This window comes from Prionailurus viverrinus, chromosome D1 (genome assembly GCF_022837055.1).
Source record: "Prionailurus viverrinus isolate Anna chromosome D1, UM_Priviv_1.0, whole genome shotgun sequence".
Classification (NCBI taxonomy): Eukaryota; Metazoa; Chordata; class Mammalia; order Carnivora; family Felidae; genus Prionailurus; species Prionailurus viverrinus.
The window spans coordinates 111,052,610-111,068,055 of NC_062570.1; the positions used below are offsets into that span (position 1 = coordinate 111,052,610).

General features: G+C 53.6%; 1 protein-coding gene across 3 annotated transcripts in view; it reads right to left on the reverse strand.

The window, feature by feature from the left end:
• Nucleotides 1-1,865: 1,865 nt before the first annotated feature.
• The window catches only part of LOC125176186 (pepsin F-like), a 29,486-nt gene continuing 15,905 nt past the window's right edge, over nt 1,866-15,446 (reverse strand). For 2 of the 3 annotated variants that reach the window (XM_047877208.1, XM_047877209.1), the window contains exons 4-11: nt 8,231-8,393; nt 7,250-7,367; nt 7,045-7,163; nt 6,068-6,267; nt 3,778-3,894; nt 2,734-2,878; nt 2,544-2,642; nt 1,866-2,190 (exon numbers count right to left, since the gene is read on the reverse strand). In XM_047877208.1, coding sequence (XP_047733164.1) covers nt 2,038-2,190; nt 2,544-2,642; nt 2,734-2,878; nt 3,778-3,894; nt 6,068-6,267; nt 7,045-7,163; nt 7,250-7,367; nt 8,231-8,368 — 1,089 coding nt within the window. In that variant the 5' untranslated portion in view covers nt 8,369-8,393 and the 3' untranslated portion in view covers nt 1,866-2,037. Of the gene's footprint in view, nt 2,191-2,543; nt 2,643-2,733; nt 2,879-3,777; nt 3,895-6,067; nt 6,268-7,044; nt 7,164-7,249; nt 7,368-8,230; nt 8,394-9,489; nt 9,543-15,446 lie in introns of those variants that run through there. The other variant, XM_047877210.1, reaches the window with a different exon arrangement.

Sequence of the window (15,446 nt, forward strand, 5' to 3'; positions counted from 1 at the left end):
GCCTCCGGTTCCAGCAAGACTCACGTGCAAAACGAGTTTTACAAACTGTTCACTTGAGTCTCCATTAAGCCCAGTTCTGGATTTTTGTGTGTTTAAAAAAATTTTTTTAATGTTTTTATTTATTTTGAAGGAGAGAGAGACAGAGCGTGAGCAGGGGAGGAGAAGAGAGAGAGGGAGATGCAGAATCTGAAGCAGGCTCCAGGCTCTGAGCTGTCAGCACAGAGCCCAGCACGGGGCTTGAACTTACACTCTGCCAGATCATGACCTGAGCCGAAGTCGAAGGCTTAACCGACTGAGCCACCCAGGCGCCCCCCTAATCCAGCCCTTTAAAAAAAAAACTTTATTTATTTGAGAGAGAGAGAGAGAGAGCGAGCATGCGTGTGTGCACTCACGAGAGCGGGGCGGGGGGCAGCGAGGGAGAGAGAGAATCCCAAGCAGGCTTTGTGCTTATATCGCAGAGCCCGGGGCGGGGCTCGATCTCATGAACGCTGAGATCATGACCTCAGTGGAAATCAAGAGTCGGACATTTAACCGACCGACCAGACCACCCAGGTGCCCTGCTAATCCAGTCTTCTATCCCGGGGGCCCATCATAGTGCCTGGCACGTCGTAGGTGCTCAATAAATGCGCGGCAAAGGAAAGGATACCAAAGGAAGAAATGTCACGTCCCCCGCTGTTTGTCCCCTGGGAGTGATGGCCGCACCATGCATGGGATAGGATGGCGTTTTCCACTTTTTTACTCCTTCTTCCATCTGGGCCTCCCTCCCTCTGCCTTTTGACTCTCGCTGCCCCATCCTGGGCCTCTGCCTGGGGTCTCCAGGTGGGGAGAAGTGATGCCCCCAACCCACACTTCCCAAACCAAGGCAGCTCCAACCAAATGGTGTCCTAGCTGCACCCCTGGAAGAGGCTCAGAATAGCAAGCTCTAGAAGGCTGGGGGTCTTGGGCACCCTGGGTCCCCTTTTACGTGAGCGTCTATCTCCCCGAGAAAGTCTTAGAGGCCAAGGGCGGGGCCCTGTTGGGCTTCTGAGGGGTGGGGAGGGCTCAGGCATCCACATGGGTCTACCACTTGGGAAGCAGGACTGGAGAAGACACTATAGGTGGCAGGGAGTTGGTGGCTGTCCTTTGCCCGCTTGGCTACGGGGGGCCAGGGTGGAACCACCTGAGCTTAAAGGGCCTCGTTCAGGAGAAGGTCACTGCCAGCCAGTCCTTTGCCATGGAAGGACAGAATCTATTTTTATCATCCTTTATCATCCCTCTGAGCGAGGAGGGGGCGGATCTTGGTGGCAGAGTCACCAATTTCCCACCTGTCTAGAACACACTTCTGCCGCCTCTTCCGGGGGCCCCTCCCCCGGAGCCGAGTGGTCCCGTGAGATACTCTCAATGGCACCCACAGCACAGATGAGGCCACGTGACCAAGTAGGGCCAATCATGCGGGGCCACTTCGGTCGGGCCAGGGCTGGACACATGACCCGAGGTGGTCCAATCAGAGCCTTCCCTGGTACCCGGCTCTCGCGGAAGGTTTCCTCCTTTCCGTTTGGATTCCTTACGGCTGGGAGGTCGCGAGGCCGGCAGCCCCTCGGTCCTTCAGCCCAGGCAGAAGACCGAGGGAAAGAAACTTGTCAGGCGAAGAGAATCAAAGATGAGAGAAAGGAAACAGGGAGGGAGAGAGAGAATGAGCTGATGGCATTTGATTCCTTGGGTCCCCGAGACCTCTGGACCTGCTCTGGTTCCTGCGTCCTGGGGTCCCCAGTAGCCTTCCAGCTGGAGTTGGGCCCCTCTCACTGGCGGTCCAGGCTAGATTCTGGAGTCCTTCCTGATTCGGATGCACCGCCCCGACCCAAAGAGAGGTACTCATTCATATTAGCACCGTGGAAAATGAGGTCTTTTATTCTCCACTGGGAGAAGGGCTTTGCAGAGCCGAAGACACAGTTCAAGCCGGCCCCTGGGCAGGAATGCCCTGACTGCGGGGTGTGTGTGTGTGCACACGCGTGCGGGTTTGGGGTGGGCACGGTTGCTTCCTGGAGCTGGCCCCAGTGTTTACACTGCCAGGGCCAGGCCAATCCTGTTGTTTTCTCGGTCGAAGACGGTGAAATACAACCTCAGGAAGACATCGCCCAGGATCCAGGAGTCTGAGACCAACAAGCTGTCTCCGCTCTCGTCAAAGCCGCTGTAGCAGGTGCCCTGAGGACCCTGGAGGAGACAGAAACACTCACCAGTCAGCAGCGGCGGAAGTGGGGTGCCCACGCAGGAACCAGAACTGTCTGCAGCTCTCACGGTCAGCCGGGTCTTTCCTTCTGACTCGCGCCGGCCGTTCCCTCTGCAAAGTATGCCCTCTCTCCCCTCGCCCCTACCGGCTCCTTCCGACTGAGCTCAGCCCCTGCAGGCAGCCTTCCCGGGGACCCACGCTGGCCTTCCCTGGCCACTCAGCGGCATCTGCAGTGACGCGGCTTGGCCTCCAGGGGGGGCTCTTCCTCCCAGCTGCTCCCCAGCCTTCCTGCAAGTCCCGGATCTGAGGACCGGCCCCGGGGTTGTGGGCTCCTCACCTCCTGGATGTAGGCACTGGCTGGCACCGGGTAGTCGATGCCGTTGATGGTGAAGACGATGTCGGGCAGGGTGTTGGCGGCATCACAGTCAACTAAGTACTGTCAGAGAAAGCGAGGGAGAGGAGGTTGGCCCAGCCGACCCTTCTACGTGTGGGGAGCCCTAGGGCGACCCTGCCGCCTGACCCTTCACCTCGCCGCTGTGGGACCGGTTGGCGCCGATGATCATCTGGATGTTGAAGACCACGTGAGATGGGCCAATCAGCAGCGAGGTTCCTGTATCAATGATGGCCTGGCAGCCGCCATCACAAGCAATGACCTCCCCGTTCATGGAGATGCTGGGAGGCAGGGGGACAAAGCAGGCCAGAGGATGACTCTGCGGGCTCCCTTCACTACCCCCCTCTCCCTGGCTTCTCCCGCACACCCCCTCAGCTCAGGCCCGCCGGCTGTTTCCCTGTGTTCTGACCCTGCTGACCTTCTGTGACTTCCTTCAGGTCTGCAACTGGACCAAACTCTCTTGGGCCTCAGGGCCTTTGCATACGCTGCGGCCCCTTTCTAGAACCACCCCAACTCCCTTGGGCTAATTTCTCCTCATCCTCCGGGTTCCAGCTTCAGGCAAGTCTTACGCCCACACTTGGTCAGGTCTCCTCTCTGGGTCACCTTGGCATACTTTCCCTCATTTCTGGCATGCATCAAAGGGGGTGATTCCTTATTTGTGTGACTCGTTTCCTGTACACCTGCCCTGTGAGATGGTGAGCTCTGGAAGAGCAAGTTCTATTCTCAGGGCCTCCCTCAAGAGACCAGGACTCAGCAGCTGTTCAACATGTTTGTTGAATGAACGAACGAACGAACGAATGAAGAGGAAGCGAGCGAGGGACAATGAGAGACCCGAATTTGGTGCGTGGCTCATGATGGGGCCCCCACAGTGAACATGGAGGTTCCCCTTGGCGGACGGACGTCTCTCTGATCCCCTTTCTGTCTCAGCCTCCCCCACAGCAGGGGGCGCAGACCTGCAGCCGCTGCTTCTTCCCCGAGAGAGGTCAGCTCCCCACGTCGGCGGGCCTCCCTTGCCCCTCGCCTCACACTCCAAGATCCGGGCCTGGGCCCTCTTCCCTGGCCAGGACCTCGCCGGGAGGCGTGGGGCTGTGAGGACCCGTGGGCAGCGGGTGTCCTGGTGTCTGGGTGCGTGTGCCCGCGTGGGCATCACTCGGGCCGGCGCTCCGAGGGCCGGGCCTACCTGTCCATGGATAACTGCCAGTACAGCCGTTTGGACACTGGCACCCAGTTGAGGTCTCCGCTGTAGTAGGAGTGGTCCACACCGCCGAACATCACCACACTGCCCTCCTCGTCCTTTCTGAGGGGGGAGGGAGAAGGAAGGGCTCATCGTGAGTGGAAGATAACCGGGCCGGGGGGGGGGTGGTGGTGGTGTGGGATGCTTTTCTCAAGCTCAGCAGCACTGTCTGAGGGCTGTGTTTATCGTGGCTCACTTGTCCACACATCCTCTGCTCTCCGTCTTACAGACAGGGAGGTTGAGGCACGGAGAGGTTGAAGCCTGGCTGATGAAATGGTGAAGCCGGGTTCGAAGCCGGACAGTCCGGCTTCAGGGCTGGCTCTGACCATCCCCTGGGCCGACCCCCTCGAGCGATCGGAGCGCTCAGATAGGCGGTCGGAGGACGCGTCGGCCAGAGAGGTCTGGCCTGTCATCTTTCAGAAAATTCGAGCGCTCAGGCCCACCCGGGGTGTGGGCTACGGGCCCCGTGCTCGGCGAGGCCCCACATCTCCGCCATCCCTGTCTGGAAGTTCCCAATGCTTGTCAAACAGGGGCCCTCACGTTTTCGTTTTGCACTGTACCTGCAAATTATGCAGCGGGGCCTGGGAGCACGCAAACAATATTAGTGAGGGAGGAAACTTCTCTGCCGACCCCTCTCCTTCCTTCCATAGCAAGTCTATGGGCACATCTTGCTGCCTCTTCCACCAACGTATCTCCTGACTCGTGCTCTGTTCCCGCCCCCCCCCCTCCACCTCCCCGAACCAAGCCGCCACCCTCTCTCTCCTAAAGAGGCTGCTGTATGTAGCCTCTTCCCCGGCCTCCCTGCCTCCGCTCCACGGCATCATTCTCCGGGGCACCCCCAGGGTGAGCTTCCAAAATTGTAAATTGGATCATGTCTCTTCCTTGCCTAACCCCTGCCAGAGGCCTCCGCTCCCCTTTAGAGCAAAACCCCAGGGGAGCCATGGGGCGCCTGGGGGGCTCAGTCAGTTAAACGTCCGACTTCGGCTCAGAGCATGATCTCTCGGTTGGGGGATTCGAGCCCCACGTCGGGCTCTGTGCGGACAGCTCGGAGCCTGGAGCCTGCTTCGAGTCTGCGTCTCCCTCTCTCTCTGCCCTTCCCCCACTTGTGCTCTGTCTCTTTCCCCCCCTCACCCCCCTGCAAAAAAAAACCCCAACCCAGGGGAGCCTTGTCTCTGCCTCTCTGCCAGACTTCCTTCCCACCTCCCTCCTCCCCCAGGGCTTCGGCCGCATCCGCTCCCTTGCTGGTGCTCGGGTGGTGCTCAGGTGCTCCTCTGCCTGGAACTTTGTCTCCCCGGCCCGGCTCTCTCCCATCACAGAGGTCTCAGCTCAGAGAGGCCTTTGCCGTAGCCCGTCTGCAACTGCACCCATTGCTGTCTGTTCTATCACCTTGTTTTGTTGCTGCCGCGGAACCAGTTACCATCCGGAGGTACCTTTTCCCTTTCTTTATGTACTTATTTCTTGGCTGCCTCCTTCGCCAGCCCATAGTAGGTGCTCAATCAATACATGTTGAATGAATCTTCTCCTTCGACTGGCTCTTGTACTCCTGAGGCTCAGAGGGGTTCAGCAGCTCTGGGGTTTGAACTCAGGCCCCCCTAGAACCCACAGCCTCCACCATACTCTCTGTCCCCTACACACATCTGTGGGTCAAACTCAGCCTTGGGTGGAGAAGACACAGTCTGTCAACAGGGTCTGGGCTTCTCCCCTGCCCCCACCCCCTCCCAGACCCTCAACCGGTCAGGGGACTTCAGCTTTTCCCGTTACTGAGCCCGGAGACCGGAGACTGGAGATCTGACCTGACCACACACCATGGGGGAGAATCCTACAGGCTGAGATCGAGTCCTGCCGTCCGCAAGTACCTGCCTGGGCAACCTTGTGCAAAGCTCCTCTCTGAGCCTTGGTTTCCCCATCCGTCAGATGAGGGACTTAGACTGCGGGGGTCAGCAAAGCTCTCCCGTCAAGGGCCAGAGTGTCATTATTTGAGGCTTCGCAGGCCGCACGGTATCTATTGCGATTGCTTGGTGCGGCCGTAGCAGAGCGATGGCAGCCACGGGCAGGACGGACACAAATGGGCCTGGTTGTGTTCCAATAAAACTTTATTTACAAAAAGCAGATGGTGGGCCACCTACGGCCCCCAGGCCATTGTGTGCTGACCCCCGGACTAGGCCCTCTCTCAAGAAACGTTAGGGTCAAATAGCCTACCATTTTTCGACAAAGGGCCGGTCCAGCCCGGACTTACTTGCTCAAGTAGAAGGCAAATTGCTCCTGAGAAATGAGACCCTGCTTCCACAGGTTGTCGAAGACAGGGACGGTCCCTCTGAGGCTGAGGCTGGGGTAGGCCAGGCCCAGGATGCCGTCGAAAACTGCGTATTCCATGAACTTGCCGGGCTCCCTCAGGCTCAGGCCAAACGCCTGGGCCACGTCAACGAGGCCCCCGAACTGCGGGAGAAGAGGGTGTTACCGGGGACGGATTTGGAACGTGGGGCTGGGCTGGGCGGACGTGGGCAGGGAGATACCAGTAACACCGCAGAGAGAGAGCGAGGCGTGGCCGTGCCCTGGGCGGACCTCAGGTGGCCGCGACACGCCGGGACAGACACACACGTTCTGTCCGCGTGGCGCTGGGGATTTTAACCCACACCTGCTCCCCCGTGACGCCATGCCTTCGTCACAGGCGGGGAAACCGAGACTGGAAGTGGGACCAAACTGCTCCCACTTGAGGACAAAAGGAAGCGAGAGGAGGGTGGCCGTCTTATTGGCATTGCTATGACGCGGTGACTGAAATGGCGTGCGTCCCTCGCAATTCATTGTGGATCCTGTGTCCGCCCAAGGGGTGCGTGTGTGTTCAGGTGCTTTGGAGGAGGCAGTCCAGGGTTTTTATTAGATTCTCAAAGGCCCCCGAGGGTAAGGACCCATTTATCAGGCCACTCCCACTCCTGTGGCCCCTGCTTTTTTGCACCCAGACCCCGCCCCCCGTATCAGTTCCGCCCCCACCTCCCAAACACCCCCCACCTGTGTGAGCCCTGCGCGGCCTCCCAGTGGGAAAGGGACTCCCTTTCGTCTAGAATACCTCCCTAGGGACGCAGCCCCCCAGGGCAGGCGGCCAGCTGCCGGGGGACTTTGGGAAAGACAGGTGCTCCCCCCTGGCCCCACATCTAGTCCTCTAAGCAGTCATCGCTCCCACGGCCGGCCTGCCGCAGCCTCCGGTTTCCACGTTACCCGAACGGTGTCGTAGGCCAGAAATCCTGACATCGTCCCGGAGCCGTACTGGAGGTGGATGGGCCGGCCCGAGATCCGGAAGGTGGAGGACCGCAGAGGGTTGAAGACGTTGTGATTAGCTGCAGACACAGGAGGTGAGCGTCCGTCAGTCTGCCGAGGACCGGGGACGGGGCGGTGGGGACGCGTGTCGGAAGGCTGCACTCACCGCAGGCAGGGCTAGAGCAGTAGACGGAGGGCACCCACAAGTCAGACGAGCCGGTGTCAAAGATGACCTTGAACTCCTGCGGGGGCGTTCCAATGCTGATGGTGCCAACGTAGGCCAGCTGCAGGGGCCGGGAAGGGGTGGTTACGGCAGGCCCTGGGCCTCCCTGACTCCCAGGGTGCCTGCCTCCACTGGGTGTCCCGGGTCTCCTGAAATCATCTACCTTACAGCCTCTGCTCAGGCCAGTGCCTCTGTTTGAAAAGCTCCTCAGTGTCCCCTGCAGCTCACTAAATCCTTTCCAGCCTTTCAAGGCCCAGCTTGAGTGCTTCCTCCTCTAGGCAGCCCGCCTAGGCCAGCCCAGGCCACTTCCTCTAAACTCAAGATGTATATCAACACCATGCGGCTGGCCCTTTTACTGGACCTTCATTTACTTTTTGTCTGTCCTCCAGGCTGGGCTATGCCTCCCTGGAGAAGAGACAGTAACTCTCTGTCAACAATAACAGTAACCTCACACACTGGTAGGCGCTCAATAACTTTTTTCCTGGTGTCATTCTTGGGGCTGTAGAGGCCGAACTTCCTCTGCCTGGGGTGTCGGGCTGGGTTCACAGTGGGCTTTGTCGTTTGATCCGATAGGGCTCGCCCTTCGAGTATAACTCAGTGCTTTGCTTAGTTCAGAAAGAACAAAATCCCACCAGCCAAGCACCGTGATTCACAGGTGCCCAACGATGTATCGTTGGCACTGAAATGGATGTTTATCTGCCCCCTTGTCACTGCTGGACCCGGTCACCACGGGCCAAGTGCTGAGGTTAGGAGTGCCTTCTCCCCTGGGAATGGGGTCCCCGCTCCCCAGCGTTTCTGCCTGCAGGAGCCCCAGCCCCAGCCTCCCTGCGCACACCTCCAGATGAACCCCAACGCTTGGCCGGAGCCCTAGTGTGCTCTGTAGAGTCATTCTCCTCCCCCCTCCGCCCCCCCCACCGCACTCACATCCAGGTAGTTCCTCATCGGTTCAAAATATATCCCCAGGTCCAGATTTACAGAGTCAACAAACTTGTAGGCCAGGTTGTAAGGATGGTTCTCCAGGAAATCCTTCAGCCTGTCTTTCTCCCTGAGGTTTTCTCGCATGGACTTGACCCTCGTCAGAGGGATTCTTGAAGCCAGCATTGGGAAAGAGACACAAATGAGAGATGGCAACGGCCTGCCCCGTGTGACCCTGCCCCCGCCAGATCTTCTGCTGCCTGTCACGCTATCGGGGGTTTTCCCAACATTTTTACGATGTCCTCTTACTATCAGGACAGGCCCCCCCCCCCCCCCCCCCAAACACGATGGAAAGACCGAGACGATAAACTTAGGTTTGGATACAGGTTCTGTTGTGTAATCTGGGGTAAGCCATATGGCCGTTCTGTGCCTCACTTTCCCACCTGCAAAAAGGTGGAATGACAATAATCCCCCCCCCCCCCCGCCCACGTAGCATGTAGCATGTTTGGGCGTTAAGCAAAAGGATGGCTAGGATGCACCTGACTGGTAGGAGGCCGCGACAGTGGCAGCCATCCCTGTTGCTACTGTCACCTTACTGTGTCTTTGTCAAAGAAGCCCCGGGAGGGAGGTGGAGCAGAAATCATCGTCATCTTTTTACAGGGAGTGTGCGACTCACCTGTGGTCACACTGCTTGTTAGAGGCAAACCTGGGCCTACAAGTAGCCCCCTTGATCTTTTTCCGGGGCTCAGCCAGAAGACAGGGGTTACAGAGGAAGTGAGGAGGTGGGGAATAAATTAGGGAAATGAAGAGGGTAGAGAAACAAGAAAGACTCAAAATGGAAAAAATACAGTGTTTTGCATTCACAGAGACGTCCAAAGAGACAGAGACGAATAACAGAGACATAGACATGTGGAAATGGAGAGAGAGCAGAGAAGAGACCCAGAAACAAATGCAGGAGAAATGCTGTTCCTAGACAGAACCATGCGTGCAGTTGCACAGGTTGTGCACTGAGCAATTCCAAGGAGCACCTTTTCACATAGCTCGTATGACTGGCACCCCTGGAGCGGTACAACCCTGCAGGCCTGCCCAAGACACCCGGGGCCCCAAAGTGCACATGGTAAGCTACTGATCACTAAAGGGAGACTTGAACTTTAAGACAGTCTGGGAATGATTAGATTCTCTTCTCTACCCATGGATGGGCAGGAGAATAAGATGGCCAGAAAGAGCCCAGAAAGAGAGCTGATGCCACCTGCAGTCCCTGTACTTACGTGACTAAGCACTCTGAGAGGGCCACCAGCCCAAGGACCCAAAACCACTTCATGCTTTCTCCTCGGGTTCTGAGCATGCAGTGGCCGGCAAAAGTTGTTTGCTATATGTGCTCTGACCTGTCCTAGTTGTCCCCTTGAGGGCTGCTAAGTGGACCTGATAAGACACACAAACCTCCCCGATAAGATCTTCAGCCCATCAGTGTTTGTGAAGAGGGGATTTAGAAAATTCACAGAATACAGAGATTTCTGGTGTAATCTCTTCCTTGGGGCTTGGCTGGAAAAACAAAAAACAAAAAACAAAAAGCCCAAACCACAAGATCTAACGAAGAGCGGGGACTTTTGCTGTCTTGGAGATAAAGGTGCTGCTAATAATGTGATAAAAACAAGAGCCAGGTGTTATGCTTGACTTTTCTGATTTCTGCAGTTCCCCCAAGGGTCCTGGAGGTACATGCACTGGGAGCCTCATTTGGAGAGGAGATTGCTAGGGGGTCAAATGTCACAGTGAAGACACTGAGGGACAGCACACTGCATACAAGTGACTTGAGGTGATGGGATGGCACAGACCAAGGGCACTTACGATGTCTCTCTGTTCCAGAGATTAGGCTAGAGCAATACTATCATTGCACCATTAAAAAAAATTTTTTTTAATGTTTATTTATTTTCGAGAGAGAGAGAGAGAGAGAGAGACAGAGCATGAGCGGGGGAGAGGAAGAGAGAGTGGGAGACACAGAATCCGAAGGAGGCTCCAGGCTCTGAGCTGTGAGCCTAGAGCCTGACTCGGGGCTTAACTCAGGAACCGCGAGATCATGACCTGAGCCGAAGTCAGACGCTCAACCGACTGAGCCACCCAGGCGCCCCTGCGCCATTTTAATATTAGGAGAAATGTGATGTGTGCATCCAAAAGAGATCTTATTCATAAACAAACATTTATTAGGGGCCCACCGTGTGCTGGGGTCTAGGCTGGATGCTAGAAAGTCAGAGTCCAATAAGACACAAGTGGTCCTTGTGTTCAGGAAGCTTGCCATCTAGGGCAGGGCTCACACGCTCAAGATCCAGGAGGTGAGGGAAACGAATGGAAGGGCTGGATGGGGCATCCCCTGCCCCACCACAAGGGGGCACCCTCTACCCCATTCCAACCAGCAGCTGCCACGTCTGGCTGATGATGCCAGCCTGGCCAAGTTTTCAAGAGAGGTCAGAAGCCTGGATATTTATGTGAAATCCTTACTTTCAAATGTGAGCAACTATTTTCTTAAAAACAAAACGACCTGCAAACATAGTGTGAGACAAGCCTCAAGCAACTGTGGGCTGTGGGCTGCACAGGTTTTTATTTCTAGCCAAGCGGTGGGAGTAGAGCACAGACTGAAGGGGTGTTCAGTTCACGTTGGTTGAACGAATAAGAGACTGAATGCATCCTCGCCATATTAGTTTTCTTTGCCTTTTCAAAAATTGATGTATTTAAATTCTAGTTAGTTAACATACCGTGTAGTATTGGTTTCAGGAGCAGAACCCAGGGATTCATCACTTCCATACACCCAGTGCTCATCCCAACAGGGGCCCTCCTTAGTGCCCATCACCCATTTAGCCCACCCCCCACCCACCGCCCCTCCAGCAACCCTCAGTTGGTTCTCTGTCTTTAAGAGTCTCTTATGGTTGACCCCTCTCTGTTTTTATCTTATTTTTCCTTCCTTTCCCCTGTGTTTATCTGTTGAGTTTCTTAAATTCCACATATGGGTGAAATCATATGATATCTGTCTTTCTCTGACTTAATTCACTTAGTATAATACAGTCCGGTTCCATCCATGTTGTTGCAAATGGCAAGATTTCATTCTTTTTGATCGCTGAGTAGTATTCCATTGTATCACATCTTTTAATCCCTTCATCAGTCAACGGACACTTGGGCTCTTTCTATATCTTGGATATTGTTTTTTTTTTTTTTTTTTTTTTTTAATTTTTTTTAAATTTATTTTTGGGACAGAGAGAGACAGAGCATGAACGGGGGAGGGGCAGAGAGAGAGGGAGACACAGAATCGGAAACAGGCTCCAGGCTCCGAGCCATCAGCCCAGAGCCCGACGCGGGGCTCGAACTCCCGGACCGCGAGATCGTGACCTGGCTGAAGTCGGACGCTTAACCGACTGCGCCACCCAGGCGCCCCTATATCTTGGATATTGTTGATAGAGCGGCTATAAACATTGGGGTGCGTGCGTCCCTCCCAATCAGCATTTTTATATCTTTTAGAATACCTAGCATTTGTAAAGAAGGACCACCAGGGTCAGATGAGCCAACAAACTTACCAGTAACCTCCGTTTGCTGAGCACCTGACTTAATTTCCCAAGAGGATTCATGCCTTGAAACATTTTGTCTGCCAAGCCAACACACAAAGGAATAATTAAGTTTTAAGTTTGTCAATCAAAGAAAGCAAAAAAAAAGCTTCTGCTTAGCCTGAGATGAACAGGGCTGCCCAATTAAGCTGGTGTTATTCCAGCCAAAGAGAAGGGAATGGAATTTTCCAGCTCCTATAGGACTGCCAGGACGCTGGTGTTGGTTCCTCTGTGAGATCTGTCCAGGACTGACCCTTGAGTAGAACAGTGGGATGCTGGCCTGGTCCCCAGGCTTGGGTAGTAGATGGAGCGGGGGCCCCTTTTTAATTTTTAAATTTTTAAAAATGTTTATTTAATTTTGAGAGAGAGAGGGAGACACAGAATCCGAAGCAGGCTCCAGGCTCCGAGCTGTCAGCACAGAGCCCGACGCGGGGCTCGAACCGACGAACCGTGAGATCGTGACCTGAGCCGAAGTGGGACGCTTTACCTACTGAGCCCCCCAGGCGCCCCGACACATGCCCCCTTTTAATGTAGCGATTCTACTTCTAGGACTCTCACCCAAAGATACATTGGCAAAAAGCCTCTTACAGGCTTTTTCAACCTGTTAATTCAACCGAGTAAAATTTAAAGATCTAGTTGGCTATACAATTCATGGATCGGGCAGCATCCTGTCTAAGCAAAGAGAGGGGAGCCCCTGAGGAGCTGTATGAAATGGAGACTTTTCCTACAAGTCGGGTGGGGCGAGAAAATTACCAGCAAAAGAAAAAGATTGTGCTAGGCAGGCCTGCTTTCCCTCGAAGGGAAACTAAGGGGTCTTATCATGAAGATCACCTTACCTTCCTTTAGGGGATCCAGAGGGCCCATCAGAGAATTCCTGACTGACCGGTTAAGACCACATTTCTGGGGGAGGTTGAAGCTGCAGTGAGATTATGCGTTAAGCCTCCACTGGGGACCTGGCCTACGTGATGCCCTTGGGGCCCGTGATTCTGTTTTTTTAAGGAAGATGTATGTACTCATAAGCTACATGCACTATTTGCAAAAGCAAAAAATTAGCAGCACTCCCAAAGTGACGGTCAAGGGGAGCGTGGATACGAGCTGCAAGGTGGCCGCACAACGGGGTATAATGCAGATGGAAAAAAGAAAGGGACGGGTGAAATCTCAAGGGTATATTGTTTGTTTAAAAAAAAAAAAAGACAGGGTAGAACAGAACACAGAACAGTATTTGTAGCTTGCTGCTTTTATATATGCCTGCTTTTACTAAGCATCCGTGGAAGAAGAAACTCAAAACTAACGAGCACAGTTACTAATAGGGAAAGGCAGGGTCAGAAGTGACATTTTTTCTTGTTTTCTTGTGTGGCTTTGCAACCATGTACATGCTCCACAGAATCCCTCAACCGAAAAGACGTCCCCCCGCATGGAGGATAAACTGTGGCAAATGAACACAACGGTCCTCCAGCTGGTGACAGCTTGAATTGGAAGTCTCAGTTGGTACCAATTATTTTTCTTTCTCTAACTAAATATGTACAGTGGACCTGTGAATAATGTGGGGTTTAGGGGCGCTGACCCCCTCTCCCCAGGCTGCCGAAAACCCACATATAACTTCTGACTCCCCTAAAACTTCACTACGAATAGCCTACTGTTGACCAGAAGCCTCACTGGGAACATAAACAGCCGATTCACACATGTTTTGTACGTTATACGTATTATATCCTGTATTCTTAGGATACAGAGAGCTCCAGGAAAGAATGTGTTACTAAGAAGATCATAAGGGAGAGAAAATACACTTGCAGTCCTGCACTGTATGTATTGGAAAGACTCCAATGGAGTTTAAGTGGACCCGTGTGGTTCAAACCCGTGTTGTTCAAGGATCAGCTGTATTTCCCGGCTCTGGCAGGTGAAAAGCCTGGGAGCAGTGATAACCTGATAGCGGAGACTGCCCTGGGGTCCAGCCTGTGGCCTCCAGATACCATTTACTACTTATTAGAGGATCAGGGATTCTTGAAGAGATGGCCGATTCCAGGGCTGGGCCAAGAAATGCACAGGGTGAGCCTAGGATTGTCTCGTGGGTCCAGAAGGTTGGGAGCCTCCAAAGATCACTGAAATCCTGTCCAAAGGTTCAGGAATCAATAGGAAGAGGCTTCCGCTGGCCAAAAGTGGGACGCTTTGAGCAGCGCCTCAACTTGATCGAAACAAATCAAATATACAAAAAGTCATGAGTTCCGTAGGATATTATACGGCATCTAATTTGTCACCACGGGGCATTGCTAGGGCACCGACTCGTTAGTCTGATCATTGATGGAGAAAGGGAAATAATCATCGATATTTACGCTATTTTTGTCTGAGTGAAGTATATTTCAGGTAACTACAACTAATTGGCAAAGGCAAGTTCTTCTTTACTGAAGCATCCTAGAAATTAAATTCAGAAGGAATGGTGGAGTGAAGAAATCGCTGCTTTGCAGCCCCTGATACAACAATGGATCTGGGGGAAGCATACAAAGGGGAGACACTATTATTTATTCGAAGTCTTAAGAGACAACAACCAAATGCAATGCATGTGTACGTCCTTTCTATCCTGATCCCGAATTCAAATCAGTAAACCGTTGAAAGGCATTGTGAGAGGGGCGCCTGGGTGGCTCAGTCGGTCAAGCGTTCAACTCTTGATTTTGATTCAGGTCGTGATCTCACGGTTTGTGAGTTCAAGTCCCACATCCGGCTCTGTGCTGACAACACGGAGCCTGCTTGGGATGCTCTCTCTCCCTCGCTCTCCGCCCCTCCCCCACTCAGGTTTGTGGGCTCTCTCTCAAAATGAATAAGCTTTAAAAAAATTGTTGAAAAAAGGCATTTTGAGAGTACGAGGGAAATTCGAGCATGGACTGGACATTAGACGATATGAAAGTTATTGGTACTTTGGTTTGGGATAAAACAGCATTGTGGTTATATATATTTAAAAAATCTTGGGGTGCCTGGGTGGCTCAGTCGGTTAAGCGTCCGACTTTGGCTCAGGTCGTGATCTCGTGGTCCGTGAGTTCGAGCCCCGCGTCGGGCTCTGAGCTGACAGCTCAGAGCCTGGAGACTGTTTCAGATTCTGTGTCTCCCTCTCTCTGACCCTCCCCCATTCATGCTCTGTCTCTCTCTGTCTCAAAAATAAATAAACGTTAAAAAAAAATTTTTAAAAATCCTTACCTCTTAGAGGTGTACAATAGTCTTAAAGTGAAATGGTAATCTGTGCCTTAAAATACACCAGCAAAAATGAATGAATAACCAAAAATTTTATTTTATTTTATTTATTTTATTTTTTTTTTCAACGTTTATTTATTTTTGGGACAGAGAGAGACAGAGCATGAACAGGGGAGGGGCAGAGAGAGAGGGAGACACAGAATCGGAAACTGGCTCCAGGCTCTCAGCCATCAGCCCAGAGCCCGACGCGGGGCTCGAACTCCCGGACCGCGAGATCGTGACCTGGCTGAAGTCGGACGCTCAACCGACTGCGCCACCCAGGCGCCCCAATAACCAAAAATTTTAAAACGAGGGTCTAGATAAAACAAAGATGTGTGTAATTGCCATGGGCTGAATTGTGACCCCCTCCCTGTCCCTCAAATTCCCATGTTGGAGCCTAATGCCCAACATGATGGTATTTG